Raw genomic sequence first — 26792 nt, forward strand, 5'->3', positions numbered from 1 at the left:
CCTTCATATTTTCAGGCAGGCTACACAGGCCAGATTTTAGCACCCTGTGAGCCGCATCCAGCCTGCGGGCCTTGATTTGACACCCCTGGTAGAGGGTCTCCCGCTTGACCAGGGGATTGTACTAGAAGATCCCCCCCCTTCATCATCCCTTCCAATTCTATTATTCTGCATTCTGTATTTTGTTAACAGCAGGCTGGAGGAGAGAGAGGCACAGGAACAAGGTATAAAAAAAACCTTTCATGTTCTCCTAATGATCAAAACACCTCATAGATTGGATGTCGGCAACTTGCAGCTCCAGAGCCACATGTGGCTCTTTGACCGCTCTCCTGCGGCTCCCTGCTTAACCAGTTGCGCAACTTGCTCTCCGCCCCGAGACACGAGCCCAACCCGGCCGTGACCGACGCCATCCTCGCTAACACGAGGGATGGCGGGGTGGGAATGGGATCTGGGAGGAGGGTATGATGGAAAGGGAGATAGGCCTGCAGCTGAGGTGTTGTGTCTGCGCCCCCCGAGCCGGGCCTCCTGCCAGAAAGTGACTTGGAGCCAGGTCTGCTGCCAGAAAGTGACTTGGAAAGTGAGGGGGAAGGGCCGTCAGGACTTACCTCGGGAGCACCGGCTTCCCTGGCTCAGCTCCAGGAGCCAGAAGCAGCCCAGGTGGAAGAGATAATGAGGCCTCTGTCCCCTGACTCTTCCCCCCCCAGGCCACGCCTTCAGACCCAGCTGATAGGAATCAGGCTTGGATGGATCCTAGGTTTCGTAGGCAGGAGAGGAGGGAACAACAGAAGCAGGGGAGGGGGGCAGGCCTAGGAAGTGCTGAGTCATGGAGCCACACCCCACAGGATATAAAAGGCAGTGAGCACTGCTGTGTCTCTTCATAGCCGGCAAATCAACTGATTAACTAAGAGCTGAAGTGACTCACCAGCATCGAGGGAGATATCAGAGAACTTGGCAGACGTTCGCTATTCTGCTGCCAGAGCTGATAGTGCCGGCTAATTAAGCCATCGGTCAGACAGAGGCGAAGGAGGACAGAACATGAGGTGTGAGCACGAGTTGCGGTGGCTGCTTCCTCGAAGACACCTGTCCTCCTCCTCATGTAACTCCCTGGCTGGCTGTTGTGGGGCGGGGAGGGCGCGCATGAGTGGGGATTGCCTTCTCAAGCGAGTGGCCTGGCTTGGCCAAATCGTAGTGAAGGCGTGTGAAGCGGGTGGGTTGACCAGCTGATGGGTGAGCACTCCGGCTTTCTCTGAGCCTGATCGCCGGGGTGGGCGTGTGAGGTTCGGCAGGGCCAGCCCCCTTTTCCCGCTGTCCTGGGCTTCCTTACTCCTCCAGCCGAGTGGTGCCGCCAGCAGCATTGATTGAAACGCATTGAGGTCGCTTTTCAATCAATGCCGGTGGTGGCACCGCTCCGCTGAAATTGCGGAGGGTATCCCCGCTCGTGCGCACACACGTGTGCATGAGAGAGAAATGAGAGAGAGAAAATGGGAGAGAAAGAGAGAGAGAAATGAGAAAATAATGGAGGGAGAGAATGAGAGAGGGAAAAGAGAGGGAAACAAATGAAAAAAAACCCCAGAAAATCCAGTTGCCTCTTGAAAAAAACACGCACCTTTGTCTCATGAAAAAGCAACTTCTCACCTTTCCTCCTGTGAGCCAATATGATTCCATTTCTTTCCAAACCACAGGTCGGGTCTTCAGCCAGAAGGGAACCCAGTAGTCACTCAAACCTGAACTGGGATGCTGAACTTTCTGGTAATTACTATATTTATCCTGTTCCGGTTCGTGTTGGAGGCACTGTTTAAGCCACGTCTGGGTTGAAAGGACTGGCCTGTGACATCAGCGTTCCCCTGAGGGACGCGCATGGAGGCTCCTTTTATGTCCCCGTCAGGGAGCTGGAGCGAATGACGGGAGCTCACCCCTGCCACATAGCTGCACTCGGGCCTCAAGCGCGGCCTTGCTAACTCCAACCCAGCATTTTCACTATGTGAGCCACCGTGTTCCACTGTATTTATGATGCTAGGAGATCTCTGGCACAATGTGAATTAGGCAAAGATCTTTAAACAAAATAAATCAGGGTTTTTTAAAAAAGATTTTTTCTAAGAGGGTCCCTAGAGCACTGTTTTTCAGCTGTAGCCATTTTAAGATGTGTGGACTTCAACTCCCAGAATCCCCCAGCCAGCATTGCCGGCTGGGGTATTCTGGGAGTTGAAGTCCACACATCTTAAAATGGCCAGGTTTGGGATATGCCTCTATGAAATCAGCCAAAACCGAGCTGTATTTGAAAGTGATTAATCTTCTCAATTCTCATCAAATTCTTCTTTCCCATCTAGTGCCACAACTGGCTGTGGAAAACTCCAGATTTATTTATTTATTTGGTTTCGCCCATCTCAACATGTTGCACGTTGCAGCCCAAAGACATGCAGATGAGAGCAGTTTGGGAAAAGCTGCCTATAAAATCACCCTTTTTCAAAAGACGCCTGGGCTTTCTTTGTTTTTCCTTGAAGACGTTTCGCTTCTCATCCAAGAAGCTTCCTCAGTTCTGACTGAATGGTCCTTCCAGCAGTTCCCTGAGGGCACAGATAAACCTCCCGAGTGGCTTCAACCACTCTCAGAGAGAGCGCTAACGACCAGATGACTGCAAGGAATATAAATCCTTCCATTCTACCCTCATTCAGCCAGAACTGAAGAAGCATCTTGGATGAGAAGCGAGAACCAAGAAAGTCCATAGGCTTTTTGAAAAAGCCCCTTTGGAATTTCTCAGCTGTAGATGGATAGATAGATAGAATAACTTTATTTTCACTTTGAATGTACATTAATTGGCATATATTAAAATGAAATTTCGTGGCATACAACTCTCAAAGGGTCACCACCAGTGGTGGGCTGCTACTGGTTCGGACTGGTTCAGCTGAACCGGTAGTTGTGACCTGCAGGTGGGTCCACCCATCCGCCCTGGCGCTATGCCATCCTATTTAGCTGCATTTTTTAAGCTGTGTGTGTGCGTCATGGATGAAATGCTCTAAAGCAGTGGTTCTCAACCTTTATAGTGCTGCGACCCCTTTAATACAATTCCCCATGATGTGGCGACCCCTTTAATACAATTCCCCACGATGTGGCGACCACAACCGTAAAATTATTTTCGTTTTTAATTTATTGCGCCTGAAGCCGTATTGGCTAGCGGTCTGAACTGCTTGCGATTGCCTTGAGGACGGAGGCATTAAAGCGGAGACTCCTCCCCTATTAAGTTTATCGCGCCTGAAGCCAGATTAGGCTAGCGATTGGGAGTGATTGCAGCTGGCTTGAGACGGAGACATCAGAGCAAAGATTTCTCTCTTTTTTAATTCATCGCGCCTGAAGCCAAATTCGGCTAGCGATTTGAAGAGCCTGCAGCTGGCTTGTGGAGTCAACCATTGGAGCGCGATTCTTCGACTCGCAAGTATACTTCCCATATTTCCGATGGTCTTAGGCGACCCCTGGAAAATTGGCATTCGACCCCCAACGGGGTCCCGACCCACAGGTTGAGAACCGCTGCTCTAAAGTCTGCTACCGGTTCACTGCGTGCGCGCATGCTACCACGCAGCTCAGCGCAGCGCTGAAAAAGGAGGATTAAGAAGCCTTTTCTAAGGTAAGTAGAACAGCGAGGGGGAGGGGAACAGCTGTGCCGCACAATTTAGATTCTCTAGAAAGCAGGATTTCCTGCTTTCTAGCAAATATAAATTGCATGGCACAGCTGATCGTCGGAAATACCACTTCATTCAAACCGGTAGCATTTTTTTTACTACCGGTTCACTCGAACCGGTAATTTTTATTACTACTGGTTCAGACGAACCGGTCTGAACCGATAGCATTTCACCCCTGGCATGCATGCAAGTGCGTGTGCGAGTAAAGCACATGTGTAGAAGGCCATGTGCATGCGCGGAAGGCATGCGCCTGGTCACATTTTTGGTGCTGTGTGAACCGGTTGTTAATTCATGTGCCACCCGCCTCTGGTCACCACCTCCAATATACACTATATAATCATGACAGAGTAAATAAATAAATGAATACAAAATTATGCACCTATCCACATATATTAAATGACACAGTCTAGTTCAGATGTATAGATGTACATGGTGACAAAAATGAATCTTGCGAGTTTACCCAGATTCTTTTCAAGATGCTTAAGTCTTTCTCTCCCTGATTTTAATTGTTTTCTTCTCCAGCTGTTGAGCTTTTCTTTATTCCTTACCTCCCTCCTACTTTCTTGCCTATTAGTGGTGTAGTTTTGGCTTTAAAGTGGGATGTGGTGGTTCAGGGGCTAGGACGTTGAGCTTGTCGATCGAAAGGTCGGCAGCTCGGCGGTTCGAATCCCTAGTGCTGCCGTGTAACGGGTGAGCTCCCGTTACTTGTCCCAGCTTCTGCCAACCTAGCAGTTTTGAAAGCGCGTAAAAATGCAAGTAGAAAAAATAGGGACCACCTTTGGTGGGAAGGTAACAGTGTTCCGTGCGCCTTTGGCGTTGAGTCATGCCGGCCACATGACCACGGAGATGTCTTCGGACAGCGCTGGCTCTTCGGCTTTGAAACGGAGATGAGCACTACCCCTAGAGAGATGAGCACTACCCCTAGAGTTGGCAACGACTAGCACGTATGTGCGAGGGGAACTGTCGTGTCCCACTCCTCCGCTGACGGCCGGGTCGGGGAAGTCCATATCAAGCGTGCCTCTGCAGCTCTGCCAAAGTCCTATCAGAGTTCTCAAGGCAGGCAGGAGACCAGGAAGTGACTTCAGCAATCCAAGTTAGACTTTGCCTGACTCAGAGAATGCCAGAAAGCAGATCCTTTATATAGGATCAATTGACTCCAGGCCTGCCCCTCCCTTCCTTTTGCTGACGTCGCCTCTCAATTCTCCGGAAGCGTGGATCTATCCATTGCATCGTTTCGTCTCCAGCTGTTGGTAATCTCAGCTCGTGGCTGGCTTCAGGCGCACATGCTATCGGAGGGAGGTTTGTTTGTTCGGCCTGTCCGGGCATGGTGCCAGGGCTGGGGGCTGGAGGCATGCCAGGACATTCTTCAGCACTATCAGCGTCTGGCAGGAGATAAGAGGGGCCCGGCTGCGGCAGGGGGAGCGAGCGAGACACAACAGGAACCTTTACCTTTACCTTTGGCTTTTAAAAAAACTGGCAGTTATATTCTGAGCTTCAGAGGCAGAAATGAATTTACATATATATGTATATTAGTTTTGGTTTTCTATTTTTGCCAGCTGCTGCAAGCTGGCTTTCTCTCAAGTGTGCTGTTTTGGATATAAAATTAGCCCTTAGAGTCCAAACTTCTGAAATTGATGGAAATAAGGAAAGGGGTGTGTGTGTGTAATTTAGTTCCTATATATTTAATTAATTCAGAATAAATTCTCAAATCAAGATAAGGACTGTGTCAGGCCTGGAAGCCATCTTTTGCACCGGGCCTTCAGGCCTGCCACATTTACTGCTGTGGGAAACTGGGAGGGGGGATTGTATGGAGCCAGGGTGATATGTAGTCATAATAACATTCCTTTCTCAGACAGTCAAGGACATCTTGCCGTGCACCTGGAGGTGTGTGACTGGGAGGCATTTCCAGTTGGGAGGGTGCTTTGATTGGACCACGTGATGGACATGTGGGTGCAGGGGAAGGGATTTGGACTTTCCTTTGGGTGGGGAAAACCTGGAAACTGTCAGATTCGGGTTTTCCCAGATGTGCCAATGTGACATCTCTAATGAAATGGAACTTTGAGGAACTTCAAGCCTCGGAGTCTTCTTTCATTAGGGATGTTACTTGGAACCCTGACAGACTGGAACTTTCGCTATTTGGCATTTTTGGGAGATTTTTATGATGCTCCCTCCCTCTGTTCAAAAATACATTCTTAGAAAAAGAAGATAGGAAACAGAATTATGTGGGAGAAGAACTTCCACAAATATGTACAGGTAGTCCTTGACTTATGACCACAATTGACCCCAAAATGTACATTAATGTTAAAAAAAATTGTTAAGTGAGTTTTGCTCGTTTTACAACTTTTCTTGCCACAGTTGTTAAATGAATCACTGCAGTTGGTAAGTTAGTCACCTGGTTGTTAAGTGAATCTATCTTCCCCAGTGACTTTGTTGGTCAGGAGGTCACAAAACGGGATCTCAGGACCCCGGGACACTGGGACCTGTTGTGTTTCGTCCAATCTCACCACAGCCGGCGCCTTCTTATCTGCTTCCGAACACGGAGGAATGTTCTAGTATGCCTCCCGGCCCCAGCCCTGGCTCCATGCACAGACAGGCTGAAGAGGAAGAAATACCTCCAGCCCCCAGCTCTGGCTCCATGCCCAGGCAAACGGAGCAACTAGACCCCTCCCCCTCCCCCACAGCATGTGAGCCTGAGGGAGGTCAATTACCAACAGCTGCAGACTGGAGTGACCCTCGCGTCAGAAGACTTGATAGACGGAGGCAACAGAAGGAAGGGAGGCGCAGGCCTGGATAAGTGCTGAGTCATGGAGGCACACCCCATGGCCTATATAAAGGACCTGCTTTCTGGCATTCTCTGAGTCAGGCAAAGTCTAAACATATCTTGCTGAAGTCACTTTCTGGTCTCCTGCCTGCCTTGAGGACTTTGCTAGGACTTTGGCAGAGCTGCAGAGGCAAGCCTGATTCGGATTTCCCTGACCCGGCCGTCAGCGGAGGAGTGGGACACGACAGGACCCTCATAAATATGAGTCAGATGCCAAACGTCTGAATTTTGATCATGTGACCATGGGGATGCTACGAAGGCTGTAAGTGTGAAAAACGGTCATAAGTCATTTTTCCCCCCAGTTTCCGTTGTAACTTTGAATGGTCACTAAATGAACTGCTGTAAGTTGAGGACTACCTGTATATCGTAAAGCCAGAACAGCAGCTGCCAAAAAAGCCAACACAGTTCTGGGCTGCATCAACAGAGGGATAGACTCAAGATCACGCGAAGTGTTAATACCACTTTATAATGCCTTGGTAAGGCCACACTTGAAATATTGCATCCAGTTTTGGTCGCCACGATGTAAAAAAAGATGTTGAGACTCTAGAAAGAGTGCAGAGAAGAGCAACAAAGATGATTAGGGGACTGGAGGCTAAAACATATGAAGAACGGTTGCAGGAACTGGGTAGGCCTAGTTTAATGAAAAGAAGGACTAGGGGAGACATGATAGCAGTCTTCCAATATCTCAGGGGCTGCCACAAAGAAGAGGGAGTCAAACTATTCTCCAAAGCACCTGAGGGTAGAACAAGAAGCAATGGGTGGAAACTAATCAAGGAGAGAAGCAACTTAGAACAAAGGAGAAATTTCCTGACAGTCAGAACAATTAATCAGTGGAACAACTTGCCTCCAGAAATTGTGAATGCTCCAACACTGGAAATTTTTAAGAAGATGTTGGATAACAAATGGTTATCACAATGAGGTTTCCTGCCTCGGCAGGGGATTGGATTAGAAGACCTCCAAGGTCCCTTCCAACTCTGTTGTTCTTCTTGTTCTTCTTGTTCTTGTTCTTGTTCTTCTTGTTCTTGTTCTTGTTCTTCTTGTTGTTGTTGTTGTTGTTGTTGTTGTTGTTGTTGTTCTTCTTCTTCTTCTTCTTCTTCTTCTTCTTCTTCTTCTTCTTCTTCTTCTTCTTCTTCTTCTTCTTCTTCTTCTTCTTCTTCTTCTTCTTCTTCTTCTCCTTCTCCTTCTCCTTCTTCTTCTTCTTCTTCTTCTTATTATTATTATTATTAACATGTGTAGCAAATGTAAACACAGGACTGATTTTTTTTTTCTTTCCCAAACATTGGAAGAGGAAGACTGATTTGGGAAATGGGACAAGAAGGAATTTAAGGGCGTCAATGAGGAAAACAGAACGTCATTAAAATGACGGAAATAACGCTCCTTTTCCTGTCTTGCAGGTCAGTGTTGTGACGGCTACGTTCAGGCAGACAGCAAACCTTTGGGGTCTCAAGATTATGAACAGCACATGTACGTCAACACCGAAAACTTCAACAGCTGGGAGGCCAATGTTGGGAAGCCTGAGGAAAGTCCTCCCAAAGACCTCTTCGATATGCGTAAGAGAAGGGGTATTATGGGGAAAGCTGGGGAAGGATTTTGGCTGGAAGTGGTTCTAGACCAGGGGTCTCCAACCTTGGCCACTTTAAGACTTGTGGACTTCAACTCTGGGAGTTGAAGTCCACAAGTCTTAAAGTGACCAAGGTTGGAGACCCCTAGTCTCGACGCCATTTTGACCTAGTAGTGGAGGTGCTGAACTAGAAACCAGGAGACTGTGAATTCTAGCCTTGTTGTAGGCGTGAAAGCTGTCTGGGTGACTTTAAGCCAATCACCAGGGGATGGTGAGTTCTATTCCTGCCTTAGGCATGAAAGCCAGCTGGGCAATTTGGGACAGGCATCAGGAAAAGGTGAATTCTAATCAGTGGTGGGATTCAAATAATTTAACAACCGGTTCTCTGCCCTAATGCCCGGCTGGGTGGGCGTGGCCAGGATGTGTGACAGGCAGCACTCGGCCTCCTGCACCCCCTGGGAGCAAAAACGGGCCACGGGAGGGCTGTGCCGCAACTCCCCTGCTCCCCATTCTGGGCCTAGCAGGCCTCCCTGCAGCCTCCTGGGAAGCAAAAATGAGCATGTGGAGACTCCTGGAAGGGGCGGGGCCAGCCAGCAATTTAACAACCGGTTCGCCTGAACCGGCTGAATCCCACCACTGGTTCTAGTCCTGCTTTAGACATGAAAACCCGCTGGAGGATTTGGGCCAATCGCCAGGAAATGTTGAGTTCTAGTCCCGCCTTAGGCATGAAAGCCAGCTGGAGGATTTGGGCCAATCACCTGGAAATGGTGAATTCTAGTCCCGCCTTAGGCGTGAAAGTTGGCTGAGTGACTTTGGGCCAGGCCCTCTCTCTCAGCTGAACCCACTTCACAGGGTTGTTGTAATGGGGAAAACAGGAAGAAGGAGTGTTAGGTATATTCGCCACTTTGAGTTACTTACAAAGTAATAAAGGCAGGATAAAAATCTAATTAATATTACATTTGCCAATTCTGTCAGTGCCAATGACAAGACAACGTAGTGCCCCTCCTAAAAGATAGAATAGTAATGCTATTAATACCATAACATAACATAACATAACAGAGTTGGAAGGGACCTTGGCGGTCATCTAGTCCAACCCCCTGCCCAGGCAGGAAACCCTACACCATCTCAGTCAGATGGTTATCCAACATTTTCTTAAAAACTTCCAGTGTTGGAGCATTCACAACTTCTGCAGGCAAGTCGTACCTTCGTACTTGAAACTGGGGGAAAGCGGTGGCTCAGGGGCTAGGACATTGAGTTTGTCGATCGAAAGGTCGGCAGTTCAGCAGTTCGAATCCTGAGTGCCCCGTGTAACGGGGTGAGCTCCCGTTACTTGTCCCAGCTTCTGCCAACCTAGCAGTTTCGAAAGCACGTAAAAATGTAAGTAGAAAAAATAGGGACCACCTTTAGTGGGAAGGTAACAGCGTTCCGTGCGCCTTTGGCATTGAGTCATGCCGGCCACATGACCACGGAGATGTCTTTGGACAGCACTGGCTCTTCAGCTTTGAAACGGAGATGAGCACCGCCCCCTAGAGTCGGCAACGACTAGCACGTATGTGCGAGGGGAACCTTTACCTTTACCTTACTTCAAAATGATGCTCAGCTTGCATGAAGGGGAGCATAGGGAAAATAATCATGAAATTTGGATATGTTGGGGAAGAACGATGAGGGCAGGAGGGAAAATTTATTTTACTGGGCAAAATTCCTAATCCAATTTCAAGGAGGAACGGAACCCGGACCACGTGAGGTAATTAGAAACAGTTGGACTCTGTACTCAAACACTACGTCCAACCCAGTGTTTTCAACACTTTAAAATATCACGACTTAAAGTCCCAGAATTCTCCAGCCAATTCTGGGAGTTGAACGCCAGGCATCTTAAAAGTAGCCAGATACATGCTGGCTCAACCTCTTCCCAAGTTTACAGCTTGAAGAAACATACCAGCAGCTGAAAATTCTTAAATACATTTCCCTAGTGCAGGGGTCTGCAAACTTGGCTCTTTTAAGACTTGTGGACTTCAACTCCCAGAGTTCCTCACCCAGGAGTTGAAGTCCACAAATCTTAAAAGAGCCAAGTTTGCAGACCCCTGCCCTAGTGTGCATAATTTCTTAACAGAATAGCAGAGTTGGAAGGCACTTTGGAGATCTTCTAGTCCAGCCTCTTGCTCAAGCAGGAGATCATAGTATATCATTTCAGACAAATGGCTGTCCAATAACTCCTTAAAAAGCTCCGCTGATGGAGCACCCACAACTTCTGGAGCCAAGTCTTTTCTACTGATTTATTGTTCTCATTGTCAGGAAATTTTTCTTTTGTTCTAGATTGCTTTTCTCCTTCATCAGTTTCCATCCATTGCTTCTTGTCCTGCCTTCAAGGTGCTTTGGAAAATAGGCTGACCCGTTTTCTTCATTGTGGCAGCCCCATAACTGTTGTAACCCTGCTATCATGTCATCCCTAATCCCTCTTTGCAATCAAACTAGACATACCCAATTCCTGCAACCGCTCTTCAAATGTTGTAGCCTTCAGACTTCTAATCATCTTTGTTGCTCTTCTCTGCACCCTTTCCAGAGTCTTAACATCTTTTTTAATATATTGCGTTGACTAAAACTGGATGCAGAATTCCGAGTGAGCTCTTATTGAGGGCTTATAAAGTGTTTCTAACTCTATTAGCTAAGGTTGGAACATAAGAAAGGCTGAGCGCCAAAGAATCGAGGCCTTTGAACTCTGGTGCTGGAGAAGACTCCTGCGAGTCCGTTGGATTGCAAGGCGAACAAACAAGTCAGTCCTAGATGAGATCAACCCTGACTGCTCTTTAGAAGGCCAGATCCTGAAGATGAAACTGAAATACTTTGGCCACCTAATGAGAAGGAAGGACTCCCTGGAGAAGAGCCTAATGCTGGGAATGATGGAGGCAAAAGAAGAAGGGGACAGCAGAGAACGAGGTGGCTGGATAGAGTCACTGAAGCAGTAGGCATGAATTTAAATGGACTCCAGAGGATGGTAGAGGACAGGAAGGCCTGGAGGAACATTGTCCATCGGACATGACTTTGCAACTAACAGCAAAAATTAGCTCTGTCCATGGTGCTGAATCCACAATGGCAGGCTTCGGCTTCTGATTACAACTATGCGTTCCCAGCGCCATATGTTTACCTAAACACATTTGCAAATCCAATTCAAATCCTCTGTCTTTCTTCCCAACAAACAGAGAAGGAGATCTGGGAGTCCTTGTGGACAATCACTTAAATATGATCGAGCAGTGCGCCGCGGTTGCCAAAAAAACCCAAACAAACAAGCCTAAGACTGCATTAACAGAGAGATCGAATCATGTGGTGTTACTCCCAGATCTCCATTTCTGTTTGTTGGGAAGAAAGAGGATTTGAATCGGTTTTGCAAATAAGTTCAGGTAAAGATGGCTGGCAATGTATAGTTGTGATCAGGAGTGAAGCCTGCCAACGTGAGTTCAGGACCATGGACAGAGCTAATAGGACTGAGAAAAGCGTTCATGCTGGATTCCTTTTGGCACAGGCCTGCTCAATTTCTCAATCGATCAGAATAGAACTGGAAGGGATCTTGAAGGTGTTCTAGAGCAGGGGTCTCCAACCTTGGTCCCTTTAAGACTTGTGGACTTCAACTCCCAGAGTTCCTCAGCCAGCTTTGCACCGGAACCCAGAAAAGCAATGGAAATCGGAAAAGTCACTTCCGGCAGACGTGCCATAGGTTCACCATCACTGATAGAGGGCTTCCTGCTTAAGCAGGGGGCTGGACCCTAGAACAGGGGTCTCCAACCTTGGTCCCTTTAAGACTTGTGTGCACCGGAAACCAGAAGATCATTTTCCTGGCGCGCGCATGCGCACCAGGCGGCTGCTCTTCTGGTTTCCTGCGTGTGCACGCACGCACATTCCCGTTTCGACACTCTGTGCCAAAAAGGTTTACCAACATTGCCATTTCAGACAAGTGACTGTCCAGTTTCTTCTTTAAAACCTCCAGAGATGAAGCACCCACAATTTCGGGTGGCAAGTTCTTAGATTAATTAACAGGGCCTCTGTGGCTCAGACTGGTAAGACAGTCTGTTATTAACACAGCTGCCTGCAATTACTGCAGGTTCTAGTCCCACCAGGCCCAAGGTTGACTCAGCCTTCCATCCTTTATAAGGTAGGTAAAATGAAGACCCAGATTGTTGGGGGCAATAAGTTGACTTTGTATATAATATACAAATGGATGAAGACTATTGCTTGGCATAGTGTAAGCCGCCCTGAGTCTTCGGAGAAGGGCGGGATATAAATGCAAATTAAAAAAAATTGTCCTTATGGTTAGGACGTTTCTCCTTCATTCGAGGTTGCTTCTCTCCTTGATTAGTTCCCATCCATTGTTTCTTCTCTTGCCCTTTGGTGCTTTGAAAAATCGGCTGACACCCCCCCCTTCTTCTTTGTGGTAGCCCCTCAAATATTGGAACATTGCTCACATTGTCACCCCCCCAGTCCTTCTTTTCTCTTGACCAGCTGTACCCAACTCCTGCAAATGCTTTTGTCTCCAGGCCCTTAATCATCTTAGTTTCTCTTCTTTGCACTTTTTCCAAAGTCTCAACATCTTTGGGAAAAAAGATTCCAGGGTGTGCCAGCCACTAGGGTCTCTGGTGGCTCATACTGTTAAGACAGTCTGTTTTAAAACACAGCTGCTTGCAATTACTGCAGGTTCAAGCCCCACTAGGCCCAAGGTTGACTCAGCCTTCCATCTTTTATAAGGTAGGTAAAATGAGGACCCAGATTGTTGGGGGCAATAAGTTGACTTTGTATATAATATACAAATGGATGAAGACTATTGCTTGACATAGTGTAAGCCGCCCTGAGTCTTCGGAGAAGGGCGGGATATAAATGCAAATAAAAAAAAAATTAAGAAAACAGCCTTCCCCATTGCCTGCTACCTGATCTTTTTCCACTGGAAATGCTAAAGACCAAATTGGACATTTCTAACATCCAAATATTTCAGGGGTAGTCAATCTTTTTATACCTACCGTCCACTTTTGTATCTCTGTTAGTAGTAAAATTTTCTAACCACCCACCGGTTCCACATTAATGCGCCATGTATCATCGTCTGCGCATGCCTCTTGCGCATCGTGGATTGGGTTTGGGGGGGCGCCGGCTACCAGCTCTGCTTGTCTGTTACAGCTGGGTGGTTTGGGGGGAGATGCGCGAGCTATTCTGGGATGAGGCTCTTTTGTTTGCGGTCGCACTATAGCACCATTTAGTTTCACTCATGTAACGTGAACTAAACTTATGTGCGGGCGATACAAATAATATATTTTCAGAAATTTAAATTGTCACCAGGAATTTTATGAAAACCTAATGAAAATGTTTTAAATAATGCTATGAAAATTTTTCAAAAAGTCAATTAAATTAAAAAAAAGTAAAGTGCTTCAGTATCGGACAAAACCGCTACCGCCCACCATGAAAGCTGGAACGCCCCCTAGTGGGTGGTAGGGACCAGGTTGACTACCAATGAAATATTTGCATTTATTATTTCAATTTATATGGCCACCCATCTCGAATTCATAACTCTGGATGGCTCGCAGCAGTTAAAAATAATTGCTCCTTTTTATTTCCTATTGTTTTGCTACAACTTTCTGCTGTTCAACTTTCTGTTCACTGAATTTTTCCTTTTCCTCCCTCCCTCCCTCCCTGTTGGTTACTATTTTTATTATTTATTATTATTATTATTTATTATTTTATTAGATTTATAAACCGCCCTTCTCCCGAAGGACTCAGGGCGGTGTACAGCCAAAGTAAAAAGAAACAATATACAGTTAAAATACAATTAAAAAGCTTATTATACAGTGTGGCCGAAATTAAAATAATTAAGAATCTAAAAAACCCCAATTAAAACCAGAGAGAAATTTAGAATTTAAAACTACAATTTAAGAAAGCCCCGCAAGAACAAACAGATATGTTTTCAGTTCGCGGCGAAAAGTCCGAAGGTCAGGTATTTGGCGTAAACCAGGGGGGAGTTCATTCCAAAGAGTGGGAGCCCCCACAGAGAAGGATCTTCCTCTGGGGGCCGCCAGCCGACATTGTCTGGCGGATGGCACCCTGAGAAGGCCCTCTCTGTGTGAGCGTACGGGTCGGTGGGAGGCATGAGGTAACAGCAGGCGGTCCCGTAAGTACCCAGGTCCCAAGCCATGGAGCGCTTTAAAGGTGGTTACCAGAACCTTGAAATGCACCCGAAAGGCAACAGGAAGCCAGTGCAGTCTGCGCAGGAGAGGTGTCACATGGGAGCTACGTGTGACTCCCTCTATCACCCGCGCAGCTGCATTCTGGACCAACTGAAGCCTCCGAGTGCATCTCAAGGGGAGCCCCATGTAGAGAGCATTGCAATAATCCAGGCGGGAAATTATTTGCTTATTCCGTGGCCAAGTTAGATAATTGGCACATTTATCAAAAACTAAAGTGCTGTGGGAGATGTCTAGATGAAAATGCACTCCACACCCACTTTCAATCCTCATCATTTCAACGCATAACTGAAGCTCTCGAAATTGAATAAGCATATGGCCTGAATGGAAACCCCTGATGGGCTTTTTACTGGAAAAAGAAAAAAAAATGCAATTTATAGGTTTGGTGATTAGAAAGGGTAGCATATGGAGAGAAGGAAACTATGATGTAACCCTAGAGAAGGTAAAATATAAATTTTATTAGTAATTGCTATTAAGAAGATCAGAAGCTGCTCCTTTATAACTTTTCTTCCTTTTTCTTATTTCTCTCTTCCTTTGCTTCCTTTTCTCCCCCTTTCTTGTTGCTTTTCTTTATTGTTTTCAACATTTGTATATCTTTTTAAAAAAACCATTAAAGAAATTTTAAGAGAATTCAATTTCTTTAATGATTTTTTTAAAAAGATAAATCTATCATATCTATCTATCTATCTATCTATCTATCTATCTATCTATCTATCTATCTATCTATCTATCTATCCATCCCCCCTCTTCATCATTCATCTCTCTCTCTCTCCATTCATCCATCTTTTCTCTCTCTCTCTCTATCCATCTATCCCCCCTCCATCCATCAGTCTCTATCTCTATCTCTATCTATCTATCTGTCTGTCTGTCTATCTATCCATCCCCCCTCTTCATCCATCCATCTCTATATCTATCTATCTATCTATCTATCTATCTATCTATCTATCTATCTATCTATCTATCTATCTATCTATCTATCTATCTATCTATCTATCTATCTATCTATCTATCTATCTATCTATCTATCTATCTATCTATCTATCTATCTATCTATCTATCTATCTATCTATCTATCCATCCATCCCCCTCTCCATCCATCCATCTTTTTTTCTCTCTCTCTATCCATCTATCCCCTCCATCCATCAGTCTCTATCTCTATCTCTATCTATCTATCTGTCTGTCTGTCTATCTATCCATCCCCCTCTTCATCCATCCATCTATCTATCTATCTATCTATCTATCTATCTATCTATCTATTATCTATCTATCTATATTTCATGTATCTATCTATCTATCTATCTATCTATCTATCTATCTATCTATCTATCTATCTATCTATCTATCTATCTATCTATCTATCTATCTATCTATCTATCTATGTATCCATCCATCCCCCTCTCCATCCATCCATCTTTTTTTCTCTCTCTCTATCCATCTATCCCCCCCATCCATCCATCCATTTCTATATCTATCTATCTATCTATCTATCTATCTATCTATCTATCTATCTATCCATCCATCCCCCTCCTCTTCATCCATCCATCCATCCATCCATCTCTATCTCTATCTCTATCTCTATCTCTATCTCTATCTCTATCTCTATCTCTATCTCTATCTCTCTATCTCTCTATCTCTCTATCTCTCTATCTATCTATCTATCTATCTATGTATCTATGTATCTATCTATATCTATCTATATCTATCTATCTATCTATCTATCTATCTATCTATCTATCTATCTATCTATCTATCTATCTATCTATCTATCTATCTATCTATCTATCCTCACTATCTCTCTCCCTCCCTCCCTCCCTATCAACCAGCCAACCAATCAACCAACCATTCTTCCATATTCGATTCTCAGAAACTACAGCCTGCAGTTTTCTGGGCAAGATTTTTCAGAAATCTTGCCTAGATCCACGCCTTCGACATGACCTGAGTTTAACTCATAGAATCATCTATTACAATGTCCTTCCTGTCAAAGACTACTTTAGCTTCAATTGCAACAATACACGAGCACACAATAGATTTAAGCTTAATGTTAACCGCTTCAATCTTGACTGCAGGAAATATGACTTCAGTAACAGAGTTGTTAATACTTGGAATAAACTACTGACTCTGTGGTCTCTTCCCAAAAATCCCCAAAGCTTCAACCAAAAACTGTCTACCATTGACCTCACCCCATTCCTAAGAAGTCTGTAAGGGGCGTGCATAAGAGCACAAGTGTGCCTACTGTTCCTGTCCTATTGTTTCCTTTTATTACATCCAATTGATATAGTTATTACATACTCATACTTATATATATGCTTATATATTGTATAGTTATTTCATGCTTATGTTTATATATACTGTGTGACAAATAAAAAATAAATAAACTGATTCACCATGGCCTCCTTCCCAGGGCTTAGAGAAACTGATTGGCCCAAGGCGAGGCTAGAACTCTTTTTTTAAAAAATTTGCATTTATATCCCGCCCTTCTCTGAAGACTCAGGGCGGCTTACACTATGTCAAGCAATAGTCTTCATCCATTTGTATATTATATACAAAGTCAACTTATTGCCCCCAACAATCTTGGGTCCTCATTTTACCTACCTTATAAAGGATGGAAGGCTGAGTCAACCTTGGGCCTGGTGGGACTAGAACCTGCGGTAATTGCAGGCAGCTGCTGTTAATAACAGACTGCATTAGCAGTCTGACCCACAGAGGCCCCTTGGGCCTGGTGGGGCTTGAACCTGCAGTAATTGCAAGCAGCTGCTGTTAATAACAGACTGTCTTACCAGTCTGAGCCACAGAGGCCCTTAACTCTCCCAGTCTCCCAGTTTCTAGCCTATAAAACATAAAAGCTAGGCCTAGGGAAACAGGGAGGCTGATGGGTCTAAGCCAGAGGTCTGCAACCTTGGCCACTTTAAGACTTGTGGACTTCAACTCCCAGAGTTCCTCAGCAAGCAAAGCAAAGCTGGCTGAGGAATTCTGGGAGTTGAAGTCCACAAGTCTTAAAGTGGCCAAGGTTGCAGAGCCCTGATTTATTTATTTATTTATTTTTATTTTATTTGTCACAACAGCATACATAAGCATCAGCATGAAGCAACAGTAGGACAGGAACGGTAGGCACATTTGTGCTCTTATGCACGCCCCTTATAGACCTCTTAGGAAAGGGGTGAGGTCAATAGTAGACAGTTTTTGGTTGAAGCTTTGGGGACTTTGAGAAGAGACCACAGAGTTAGGTAGTGCATTCCAGGCATTAAAAACTCTGTTACTGAAGTCATATTTTCTGCAGTCAAGATTGGAGCGGTTAACATTAAGTTTAAATCTATTGTTTGCTCTTGTATTGTTGTGATAGAAGCTGAAGTAGTCTTCAACAGGAAGGACATTGCAATAGATGATTCTATGAGTTAAACACAGGTCCAGTCGGAGGCGGCGGAGTTCTAAGTTTTCTAAACCCATGATTTCAAGTCTGGTGGCATAAGGTATTTTGTTGTATTCAGAGGAGCGGAGAACTCTTCTTGTAAAATATTTCTGGACACGTTCAATTGTATTGATGTCTGAAATGTGGTATGGGTTCCAGACAGGCGAGCTGTATTCAAGAATTGGTCTAGCAAATGCTTTGTAAGCTCTGGTTAGTAGTATAGTGTTTCTGGAGAAGAAGCGACGTAAGATTAGGTTTACAACTCTTAATGCCTTTTTTGAGATCTAAAATTTTTTGATCTAAGCCATCCTGATGTTTCCTCTCCCTTCCCCATCCCAGGGCCTTTCGAAGACGCTCTAAAACACCATGAGTCCATGTCAGCTTGCGGGGTGCAGAGCGGGCTCCCAATTGAGGACCGGTGGCCCAGCCCGCCCAGCCGCAAGGCTCCCATTGCCCCCACCGAAGACCAGTTGAAGCAGGAACTGTGGTACCATGGCAAGATGAGTCGACGCGATGCGGAGAAATTGCTGCACGCGGACGGTGACTTTTTAGTCCGGGATAGCATCACTAACCCCGGGCAATACGTTCTGACGGGCATGCACAGCGGGCAGCCGAAACATTTGCTCCTGGTCGATCCTGAAGGAGTGGTAAGTGCCCGGGAGCCAAAGCAGGATTTGGAGCGGCTGGCGGTTGAGATAAGCTGCCTGGATGGGTTTTCGTTTGCTATAGAAAAGGAAATAAGGCAGCGGGGCTGGCTCTCGAGATCCCGGGCTTTGCGAGGAAGCTCACCCACTGCACTTTCTTGAAGGCTGGGAAGCCACAAAAATAAGGGTTAAATGAGAACATCCCTCAGATGATGATGAATCATCATCAACAACCTTGTCAGCTGCTCAGCTAATTCCCATGAAAAGTTCTGGGATCACTAGAGGGACCCACCTCCACCAGCAGGAAAAAGGAGATCCTAATCCTGATTCCCCCCCCCCCCTTTCGATTCCTTCTCTATTTACTTCCTTTCCTTTCTCCTTTCTTTCCCTTCCCTTCCCTTCCCTTCCCTTTCTCCTTCCCTTTCTCCTTCCCTTTCTCCTTCCCTTCCCTTCCCTTCCCTTCTCTTCCCTTTCTCCTTCCCTTCCCTTCCCTTCCCTTTCCTTTCCTCCTTTCCTTTCCTTTCCTTTCCTTTCCTTCCCTTCCCTTTCTCCTTTCCTTCCCTTCCCTTCCTTTTTCCCTTCCCTTCCCTTCCCTTTCTCCTTCCTTCCTTCCCTTTCTCCTTCCCTTCCTTCCCTTATCTTCCCTTCCTCCTTCCTTTCCTTTCCTTTCCTTTCCTTTCCTTTCCTTTCCTTCCCTTCCCTTCCCTTCCCTTCCCTTCCCTTTCTCTCTTCCTTTTCTTTCCTTCCCCTTCCCTTCCCTTCCTTTCCTTTCCATTCCTCCTTCCCTTCCCTTCCCTTTCTCTTCCCTTCCCTTCCCTTCCCTTTCTCCTTTCCTTCCCTTCCCCTCCCTTCCCTTCCCTTTCTCCTTTCCTTCCCTTCCCTTCCCTTCCCTTCCCTTCCCTTCCCTTCCCTTTCCTTCCCTTCCTCCTTCCCTTCCTCCTTCCCTTCCTTCCTTCCTTCCTTCCTTCCTTCCTTTCCTTCCTTCCCTTCCTTCCTTCCTTTCCTTCTTTCCCTTCCTTCCCTTCCTTCCTTCTCCTTCTTTCCCTTCTTTCCTTTCCTTCTTTCCTTCCTTCCTTCCTTTCCTTCCTTCCTTCCTTCCTTCCTTTCCTTCTTTCCCTTCCTTCCCTTCCTTCCTTCCTTCCTTTCCTTCTTTCCCTCCCTTCCCTTCCTTCCCTTCCCTCCCTTCCCTTCCCTTCCCTTCCCTTCCCTTCTCTTCTCTTCCCTTCCCTTATCTTTCCTTTCCTTTCCTTTCCTTTCCTTTCCTTTCCTTTCCTTTCCTTTCCTTTCCTTTTTTTTTTTGTTTACATTTATACCCCGCCCTTCTCCGAAGACTCAGGGCGGCTTACAGTGTATAAGGCAATAGTCTCATTCTATTTGTATATTTTTACAAAGTCAACTTATTGCCCCCCCAACAATCTGGGTCCTCATTTTACCTACCTTATAAAGGATGGAAGGCTGAGTCAACCTTGGGCCGGGCTCGAACCTGCAGTAATTGCAGGCTTTGTGTTCTTAATAACAGGCTGTTCTTAATAACAGGCCTTACCAGCCTGCGCCATTCACCGGCCCTTCCTTCCCTTCCCTTCCCTTCCCTTTCTGTTCCTCCTTCCTTTTCTTCTCTTCATCCTATTCCCTCTCTTCTCCTTCCTTCCTTCCTTCCTCCCCCCCTCCCTCCCTCCCTCCCTCCCTCCTTCTGTCCCTCCAATTGTGAGATGAAGTGATCAATGAGCTGGCAACCTATGTAAGGAATAATGGGGGGTGGGGAAGGATGATTATAGTAGAAACACTGCACTTGTCCAGTTAATGATCTGGTTGTTAAACGAATCACTGCAGTAGTTCGGTTGATGGCACGGTGTGTAAAGTGAACCACTGCAGTTATTAAATTAATGACCCGGTTGTTAAATGAATCACTGCGGTTGTTCAGTTAACGGCATGGTTGTTAAGTGAATCTGGCTTCCCCATCAACTATGCTTCTCAGAAGGTCACAAAAGGGGAATCACCTGACGACCCTCCTGGGATGCTGTGACCATCCTAAATATGAGTCAGTTGCCAAGCCTCTGAATTTTGATCACGTGACCATGGAAGATGCAGCAACATTTCACGTAAGTGTGAAACGCAGTTGTAACTTCCTGTTCTGACCCAGCCTTAGCAGAAGCAAGAAACAGACTCCTGGTCTCCAAAAACCCCTCTTTATTTATCTCCTGTGAATTAATGGCATTCACACCCCAAAAAGTCCAGGCAAGAGTCCTTCACAAAGTTAACTGCAGTAACAGACCTTATCAGTTCCTTGCGATAACTGCAAGGCCGTGAGCTCCCAGCCGAAAGACTGCAAATTAAGTTCTGGCAAGCAGTCTTTGTGGCACGAGACTGTTGTGTCTTGCCCGCCCTCAGAGCAGCCGGGGCCTTCTTACCTGCTCCCGAACACTGAGGAATGTATGCCTCCCGGCCCAAGTCCTGGCTCCATGCCCACACAAACTGCAGAAGAAGGAGCATCTCCCTGCCCCAGCCCTGACTCCATGCCCAGGCAAACGGAGCAGCTGGACCCCTCCCCCTCCTCCACAGCATGTGAGCCTGAGGAGGGTTTATTCCCAACAGCTGATTGGAGTAATCCTCGCATCAGAAGGCTGGATAGGCGGAGGCAACAGAAGGAAGGGAGGGGCAGGCCTTAATGAGTGCTGAGTCATGGAGCCACACCCCATGGCCTATATAAAGGATCTACTTTCTGGCAGTCTCTGAGTCAGGCAAAAGTCGAACTTATCTTGCTGAAGTCACTTACTGGTCTCCTGCCTGCTCTGAGGACTTTGCTAGGACTTTGGGCAGAGCTGCAGAGGCAAGCCTGATTCGGATTTCCCTGACCCGGCCGTCAGCGGAGGAGTGGGACACGACAGAGACGCAATGAGCCAAAATCTTCAAAAATACGAACGGTTGTCTCCTACGACCACCACTCCCCTTTCCTTCTCTTTATTCCCCAGCCAGGGAGGGGCCATTCAGCGTCCACGTGTGCTTTGCTCCCCGAGTCGACTCCTTGTCCTCAGTTGTTCTCCTCTCCTAACAGCTCTGCGCATACGTGCATCTGGAACAGGCCCCAGCTGTTCTTCCTCCTCCTCACTCATCTCAGCCTCCAAAGGCAGCTGCCTCTCTGGTGGCTGAGAAATGTCAAACGGCCCTGGCTCTATCTCTGCCTCCGACGCAGAGCATCCGTCTGAGCCTTCCCCAGACTCAGGGGTGAAATGCTCCCGGATCGAACCGGATCGTGCGATCCGGTAGCGATGGCGGCGGGTGGTTCGGAGAACCGGTAGCAATAATCCCTGCCCTCCCCACCCGCCCATGCCCAGCTCAGCCACGCGATCATCAGAGGTGGTTTTTTTAAAAAAAGCACTTTTTCGGCTGAAGAAAAAATGCTTTAAAAGTTAAAAAAAAAAAGCCTTTGATGATCGCGCAGCTCAGCTGTGTGCTAGCCAAAATACGGGGTGGGGGGTGGGAAGTCCATTTTTCCTCCCAGCAGGCTTCCCTGAAGTTTCCCTGAAGCCTGCTGGGGGGAAAAACGGACTCTCCCCCACCCCGTTTTTTGGCTTGCTTAGCAAGCCTGCTGGAACAGGAAATGGACTTCCCACCCCCCACCCCGTTTTTTGGCTTGTCCAGCAAGCCTGCTGAAAGGGAAAACAGTGTGTGTGTGTGGGGGGGGTCGTTTTTGAGAGAGAGAGAGAAAGGAAGGAGGCAAGAAAGGAAGGAAGGAAAGAAGAGAGTACAAACCTGGCACTAGATGCAGCTTCAGAGGATAATACAGGACTGGAAGGGACCTGAAGATCATGTAGTCCAACCCTGCTCCAGCAGGACATTGCTGGTGAGTTTCTGTTGTTTGATCCCCCAGTCACATAGCCACGCCCACCCAGTCACATGAACCCCCACCGTCACGCCCCACCAAGCCACGCCCACAGAACCGGTAGCAAAAAAAATTAGATTTCACCCCTGCCCAGACTTCAGAGCTGGCCCAAGTTCCTCCCCAAACTCCTCATCGTCCGATTCGCAGCTGACAGGCCACAATGCTTCCTTTTACACTTGTAAATGGTAACTTTTGCCGTTGTAGCACTGAACGGTCACTAAACGAACCGTGGCAAGTTGAGGACTACCACGATAGAAGGGCGGTGGTGGTGCTGGACAGAACGGTTTCCCAGACTCGGCCAGCGTGCGTTCTCCTCTGTTTGTTCTGTTTATCCGACTGACCTGCTGCAATCTTAATTCCTGATAAGGGAGGGAGAGGCGGGAGCTCTCCATTCCCGTTTCTCACCCTTGTTTTCCCCCAGGTGAGAACAAAGGACGCCCTCTTTGAAAGCATCAGCCACCTGATAAATTATCACCTGCAAAACGAACAGCCAATCGTGGCTGCGGAGAGCGAACTCCACCTGCGGCAGGTGGTGAGATGGAAGCCATGATGTTTGCGGTAGGCACCCGCGGTCCTTATCACGCGCCGGGGTGGGGGGGAGGTTGGGGAGAAGCAACAAGGGTCTCGTGAGAATGGCCTTGGGAAGGGGGGTGGGGAGGGAGAGAGGAGGAAGAAGGGCCGCAGCCGAGACAATGGTCGGATAAGGGATAGCTCAGCCCACAGAAGGACAAGGGGCCTGGGGAGGGCTTCAGAAGGGACCCTGCCTAGTTCTCTGGAAAGGAAAAGTAAAGGAGGGGGGAGCTGGTTTTAGACTTGCGTGATTCTGCTATTGCAACCTCAAAAGAAGGCTAGCCTTAGCACTGATCGTTTGTAAGATTCTATATTTACCCCAAGACAAGCATCGAAGATTCATTTCTAAAGTTTTTCTTCCTTCCCCTTCCCTTCCCCCTCCCCCTTTCCTTCTCTTTCCTCTTCCCCATTCCCTCCACCCTTCCCTTCCCTTCCCTTCCCTTCTTCCTCCCCCTTCCTTCTCTTTCCTCTTCCCCATTCCCTCCACCCTTCCTTTCCCTTCCCTTCCCTTCCCTTCCCTTCCTTTCCCTTCCCTTCTTCCTCCCCCTTTCCTTCTCTTTCCTCTTCCCCATTCCCTCCACCCTTCCCTTCCCTTTCCACTCTCTCTCACCTTCCCCTTCTCTTTTCCTTTCCCCTTCTATTTATTTTATTTATTTATTTAATCGTATTTATATACCGCCCTATCTCCCAAGGGACTCAGGGCGGTTTACAGGCACTAAAAACAGATAAATAGAATATAAATACAATATAAAACATTTAAAAAACTCTCTTCCCTTCCCCTCCCCTTTCCTTCTCTTTCCTTTCCTTCCCCTTTCCCTCCCTCTCCCTCTCCGCTTTCCCTTTTCCCTCCCCTCTCCTTCCCCTTCCTCCTTCCCTTCCCCCTTTTCCCCCTCCCCCTCTTCTCTTTCCCCTCCCCCTCCCCCTCCCCCTTTCCCTTTCCTTCTCTTTCCCCTTCCCCTTTTCCCTCCCGTCTCTTCCCCTCCCCTCCCCTTCCCTCTTTAGATACTACCCGAAGCCAGTTAACCCTTCCTTCCTTCATTGTGCCCGGCAACAAACTCTAAATTTGACCTTGCCATGTCCGCCTGGTTTTATTTCTCAATGTTTTCAGGCGGGTGGGGAAATGATTCACGTCTACTCCCTAAAACGCAATGCAGACAGGTGGTTGTAATTCAAACATAAACGAATATTATAGGCAGCCAAAAAGCTAATTGAGGGGAAATGACACACTCATCTCTCTTTCCTTTCTTTTCTTAGGAACCCGTCCCTCTGTTCTGAAATAAACACTGGACATTCCTGACAGTTTCCCCCCCCCCAAACTGGAGGCCAGCAAGCCCACTTAACCCGGCTTTCGCTCTGCCTTTCCAGCAAGAGACTTAGATAAGCCACAAAAAACCTGCGTTGGCTCTTTACTGTCCTCACTTTATCTTCTCTGCGCTGTTTCTTACTCCTATCGCTTCCTTTCCTGTCCCAGTTTTTGCAACGGTGGTGGCGGGAACCTCGGGGGAAGGGGAACGTCCTACCTTGCAAGTTGGATGTGCGAGTGATTATTAGCAAATAATGTACCTAGCCTTTTTGGAACGAAAACAAAACAAACCAACCCAACCCTCCCTATTTTCCCAAGGCACCAAAAACCCAAGACGGGAAACAATGGATGGAAACTAACCGAGGAGAGAGAAGCAACCTGGAATTAAGGAGAAACTTCCTAACCGTGAAGACAATCAACCTTGCCTTCAGAAGCTGTGGACGCACCATCGCTGGAGGTTTTTAAGAAGAGACCGGACAATCATTTAACTGAAATGGTATAGGGCCGCGATGGCGAACCTATGACATGCGTGTCAGAGATAGCACGCAGCGCCCTCTTTGATGGCACACGAGCCTCCGCTTCAGTTCAGCTCCACTGCGCTGTTGGGACCCAGACCCAAATAAGGTAGTAATAAACTTAGTCCGTGGAAAACGAAAAGCTGGGAATTACTTCATTCCCAGCATCCTTCAACTCAAAGTAAACCAAATGCCTCCCAACACAAATTCCTCAGTTATCTCACAAACCTTAGTCCAATTAGGCAAACTGCCAAAGGCCCTTTCTGGCAAACGTCCAGAAGCCACAAAAACAAAGACGTAGACGAAGCAGAAGACGGAACAGAAGACGCAGCTACAACGTTGTTTTTCCGGCAAAGCTGAAATGCCGGTGCTGGTCTGTTTTAAGCCTTATGGGCGGAGCCAATCATCTCTTGGCCCTTCTCCCGAGTTGTCCTCTCTGCTTGAGCTGCTCTTGCCTTCTGGCAGCTCTTCTCATGCGTGTATTAGGAACAGGCTCCTCCTGTTCCTCTGCCTCTGGAGTCCGCACCTCACTCCCCGATGGCCCTGGCCTCACCTCAGCCTCATCGCTGTCCGACTCCGTTGCCAGCTCCGTAGGTGCTGACGGACCACAACATGCACATGGGCATGCGCCTCCTGCTGGCCACCTGGTCTTTGGGTCTCTGCCATGCATGCGAGGGGCAGGGAGCAAGCAGGGGGCCATGCGCACATGCGTGGGGGGGGCAGGGCACATATGCGGGGGCCACGTGCATTGCATTTTTGGGGTTTGGGTGTGCGAGCACTCATTCACACACACGCACACACGTGCTTTAGGCACTCGGAACGGAAAAGGTTAGCCATCACTGGTATAGGGTCTCCTGCTCAAGCAGGGGTGGGTGAGTGGGTGGGGTGGACTAGAAGACCTCTAAGCTCCCTTCCAATTCTATTCTTCTATGTTCTATGAAAACGCTGCAAGGATTTGCCTGTTGTTTTTAGGAATACAACTCCCCCCCCGCCCCTGCAGACATACAAGCACGGGTGAGTGAGTGGGAAGAAGGAGGAATTGGAGAAGAAAAACAGGTCTCCTCGTTCTAACTAGTCTATAATCCAATTTTTTCACGAGAACTAAAAAGAGATCGTTGAGGCAAATGAAGGGTGCCTGCTTCCATTCAACGTTGGGAACTTTTGACAGGGCTTTTTCCGGTAATTCAGTTTCCCCAAACAAACAAACAAAAAAAACAACACAAGGGTGTATTATTAGATTAAACATCTCCCGATTCTCCCTGGGTTTTTTTCCTCCCCCCCCCCCCCGTTGTTTTTGATCACGCACCAAGCTTGGTTACAAAGAAGATGTGACACGAACAGACCTGAGGTTTCTTTCTACTGCTTTTCTACTCCCTGCTCTGGAAGTCTGTTTCCTCTCTTAATGCTGCGCATTACAATTCTCGGATTTCGGCTTGATGAGAGGATGCGGTAGGGATGCCTGTATTTTGGAGAGGCACTGAAGTTCCTTTGAATCTCCTTTGCAAGGTAGCCGAGACAAGAAGCACATCCAGAAGCTCTGCTTCTAACTTGACTGTAAAGATGCGTTTAATAGAATCTTGCAAGTCAGAAAGCACATCTCTCCCCCCTGTTGTGACCCAGGCCCAAGTAGGTAGTAATAGACTTAGTCTGTGGAAAAACAAACTTTATTCAAACAGCTGGGAATTACTTCATTCCCAGCATCGTTCAACTCAAATTAAAACAAATGCCTCCCAACACAAATTCCTCAGTTATCTCACAAACCTTAGTCCAATTAGGCAAACTGCCAAAGGCCCTTCCTGGCAAATGTCCAGAAGTCACAAAAACAAAGACGTACACGAAGCAGAAAATGGAGCAGAAGACGCAGCTACAACATTGTTTTCCGGCAAAGCTGAAACAATCTGTTTTAAGCCTTATGGGAGGGGCCAATCATCTCATGGCCCTACTCCTGAGTCGTCCTCTCTGCTTGAGCTGCTCTTGCCTTCTAGCAGCTCTTCTCATGCGTGCATTAGGAACAGGCTCCTCCTGTTCCTCTGCCTCACTACTATCAGGCTCTGGAGGCTCTGCAGTCCGCACCTCACTCCCCGATGGCCCTGGCCTCACCTCAGTCTCATCGCTGTCCAACTCCGTTGCCAGCTCCGTAGGCTGCTGACGGACCACAGCATCCATCTCACCTTTACAGTGCAAGAAACTAGGGAGGGTCCCATCC

General features: G+C 47.2%; 1 protein-coding gene across 1 annotated transcript in view; it reads left to right on the top strand.

Annotated features, from left to right (window-relative positions):
- The window catches only part of SHC2 (SHC adaptor protein 2), a 76164-nt gene extending 51726 nt beyond the window's left edge, over positions 1 to 24438 (top strand). Inside the window, exons 9-13 of the mRNA XM_058163280.1 lie at positions 1680 to 1746; positions 7887 to 8042; positions 18014 to 18321; positions 22620 to 22756; positions 24390 to 24438. Of these exons, the coding sequence (XP_058019263.1) occupies positions 1680 to 1746; positions 7887 to 8042; positions 18014 to 18321; positions 22620 to 22748 (660 nt within the window). The 3' untranslated portion in view covers positions 22749 to 22756; positions 24390 to 24438. The remainder of the gene's footprint in view (positions 1 to 1679; positions 1747 to 7886; positions 8043 to 18013; positions 18322 to 22619; positions 22757 to 24389) is intronic.
- The last annotated feature ends 2354 nt before the right edge of the window (positions 24439 to 26792 follow it).

This window comes from Ahaetulla prasina, chromosome 1, assembly GCF_028640845.1.
Source record: "Ahaetulla prasina isolate Xishuangbanna chromosome 1, ASM2864084v1, whole genome shotgun sequence".
Taxonomy (NCBI): domain Eukaryota; kingdom Metazoa; phylum Chordata; class Lepidosauria; order Squamata; family Colubridae; genus Ahaetulla; species Ahaetulla prasina.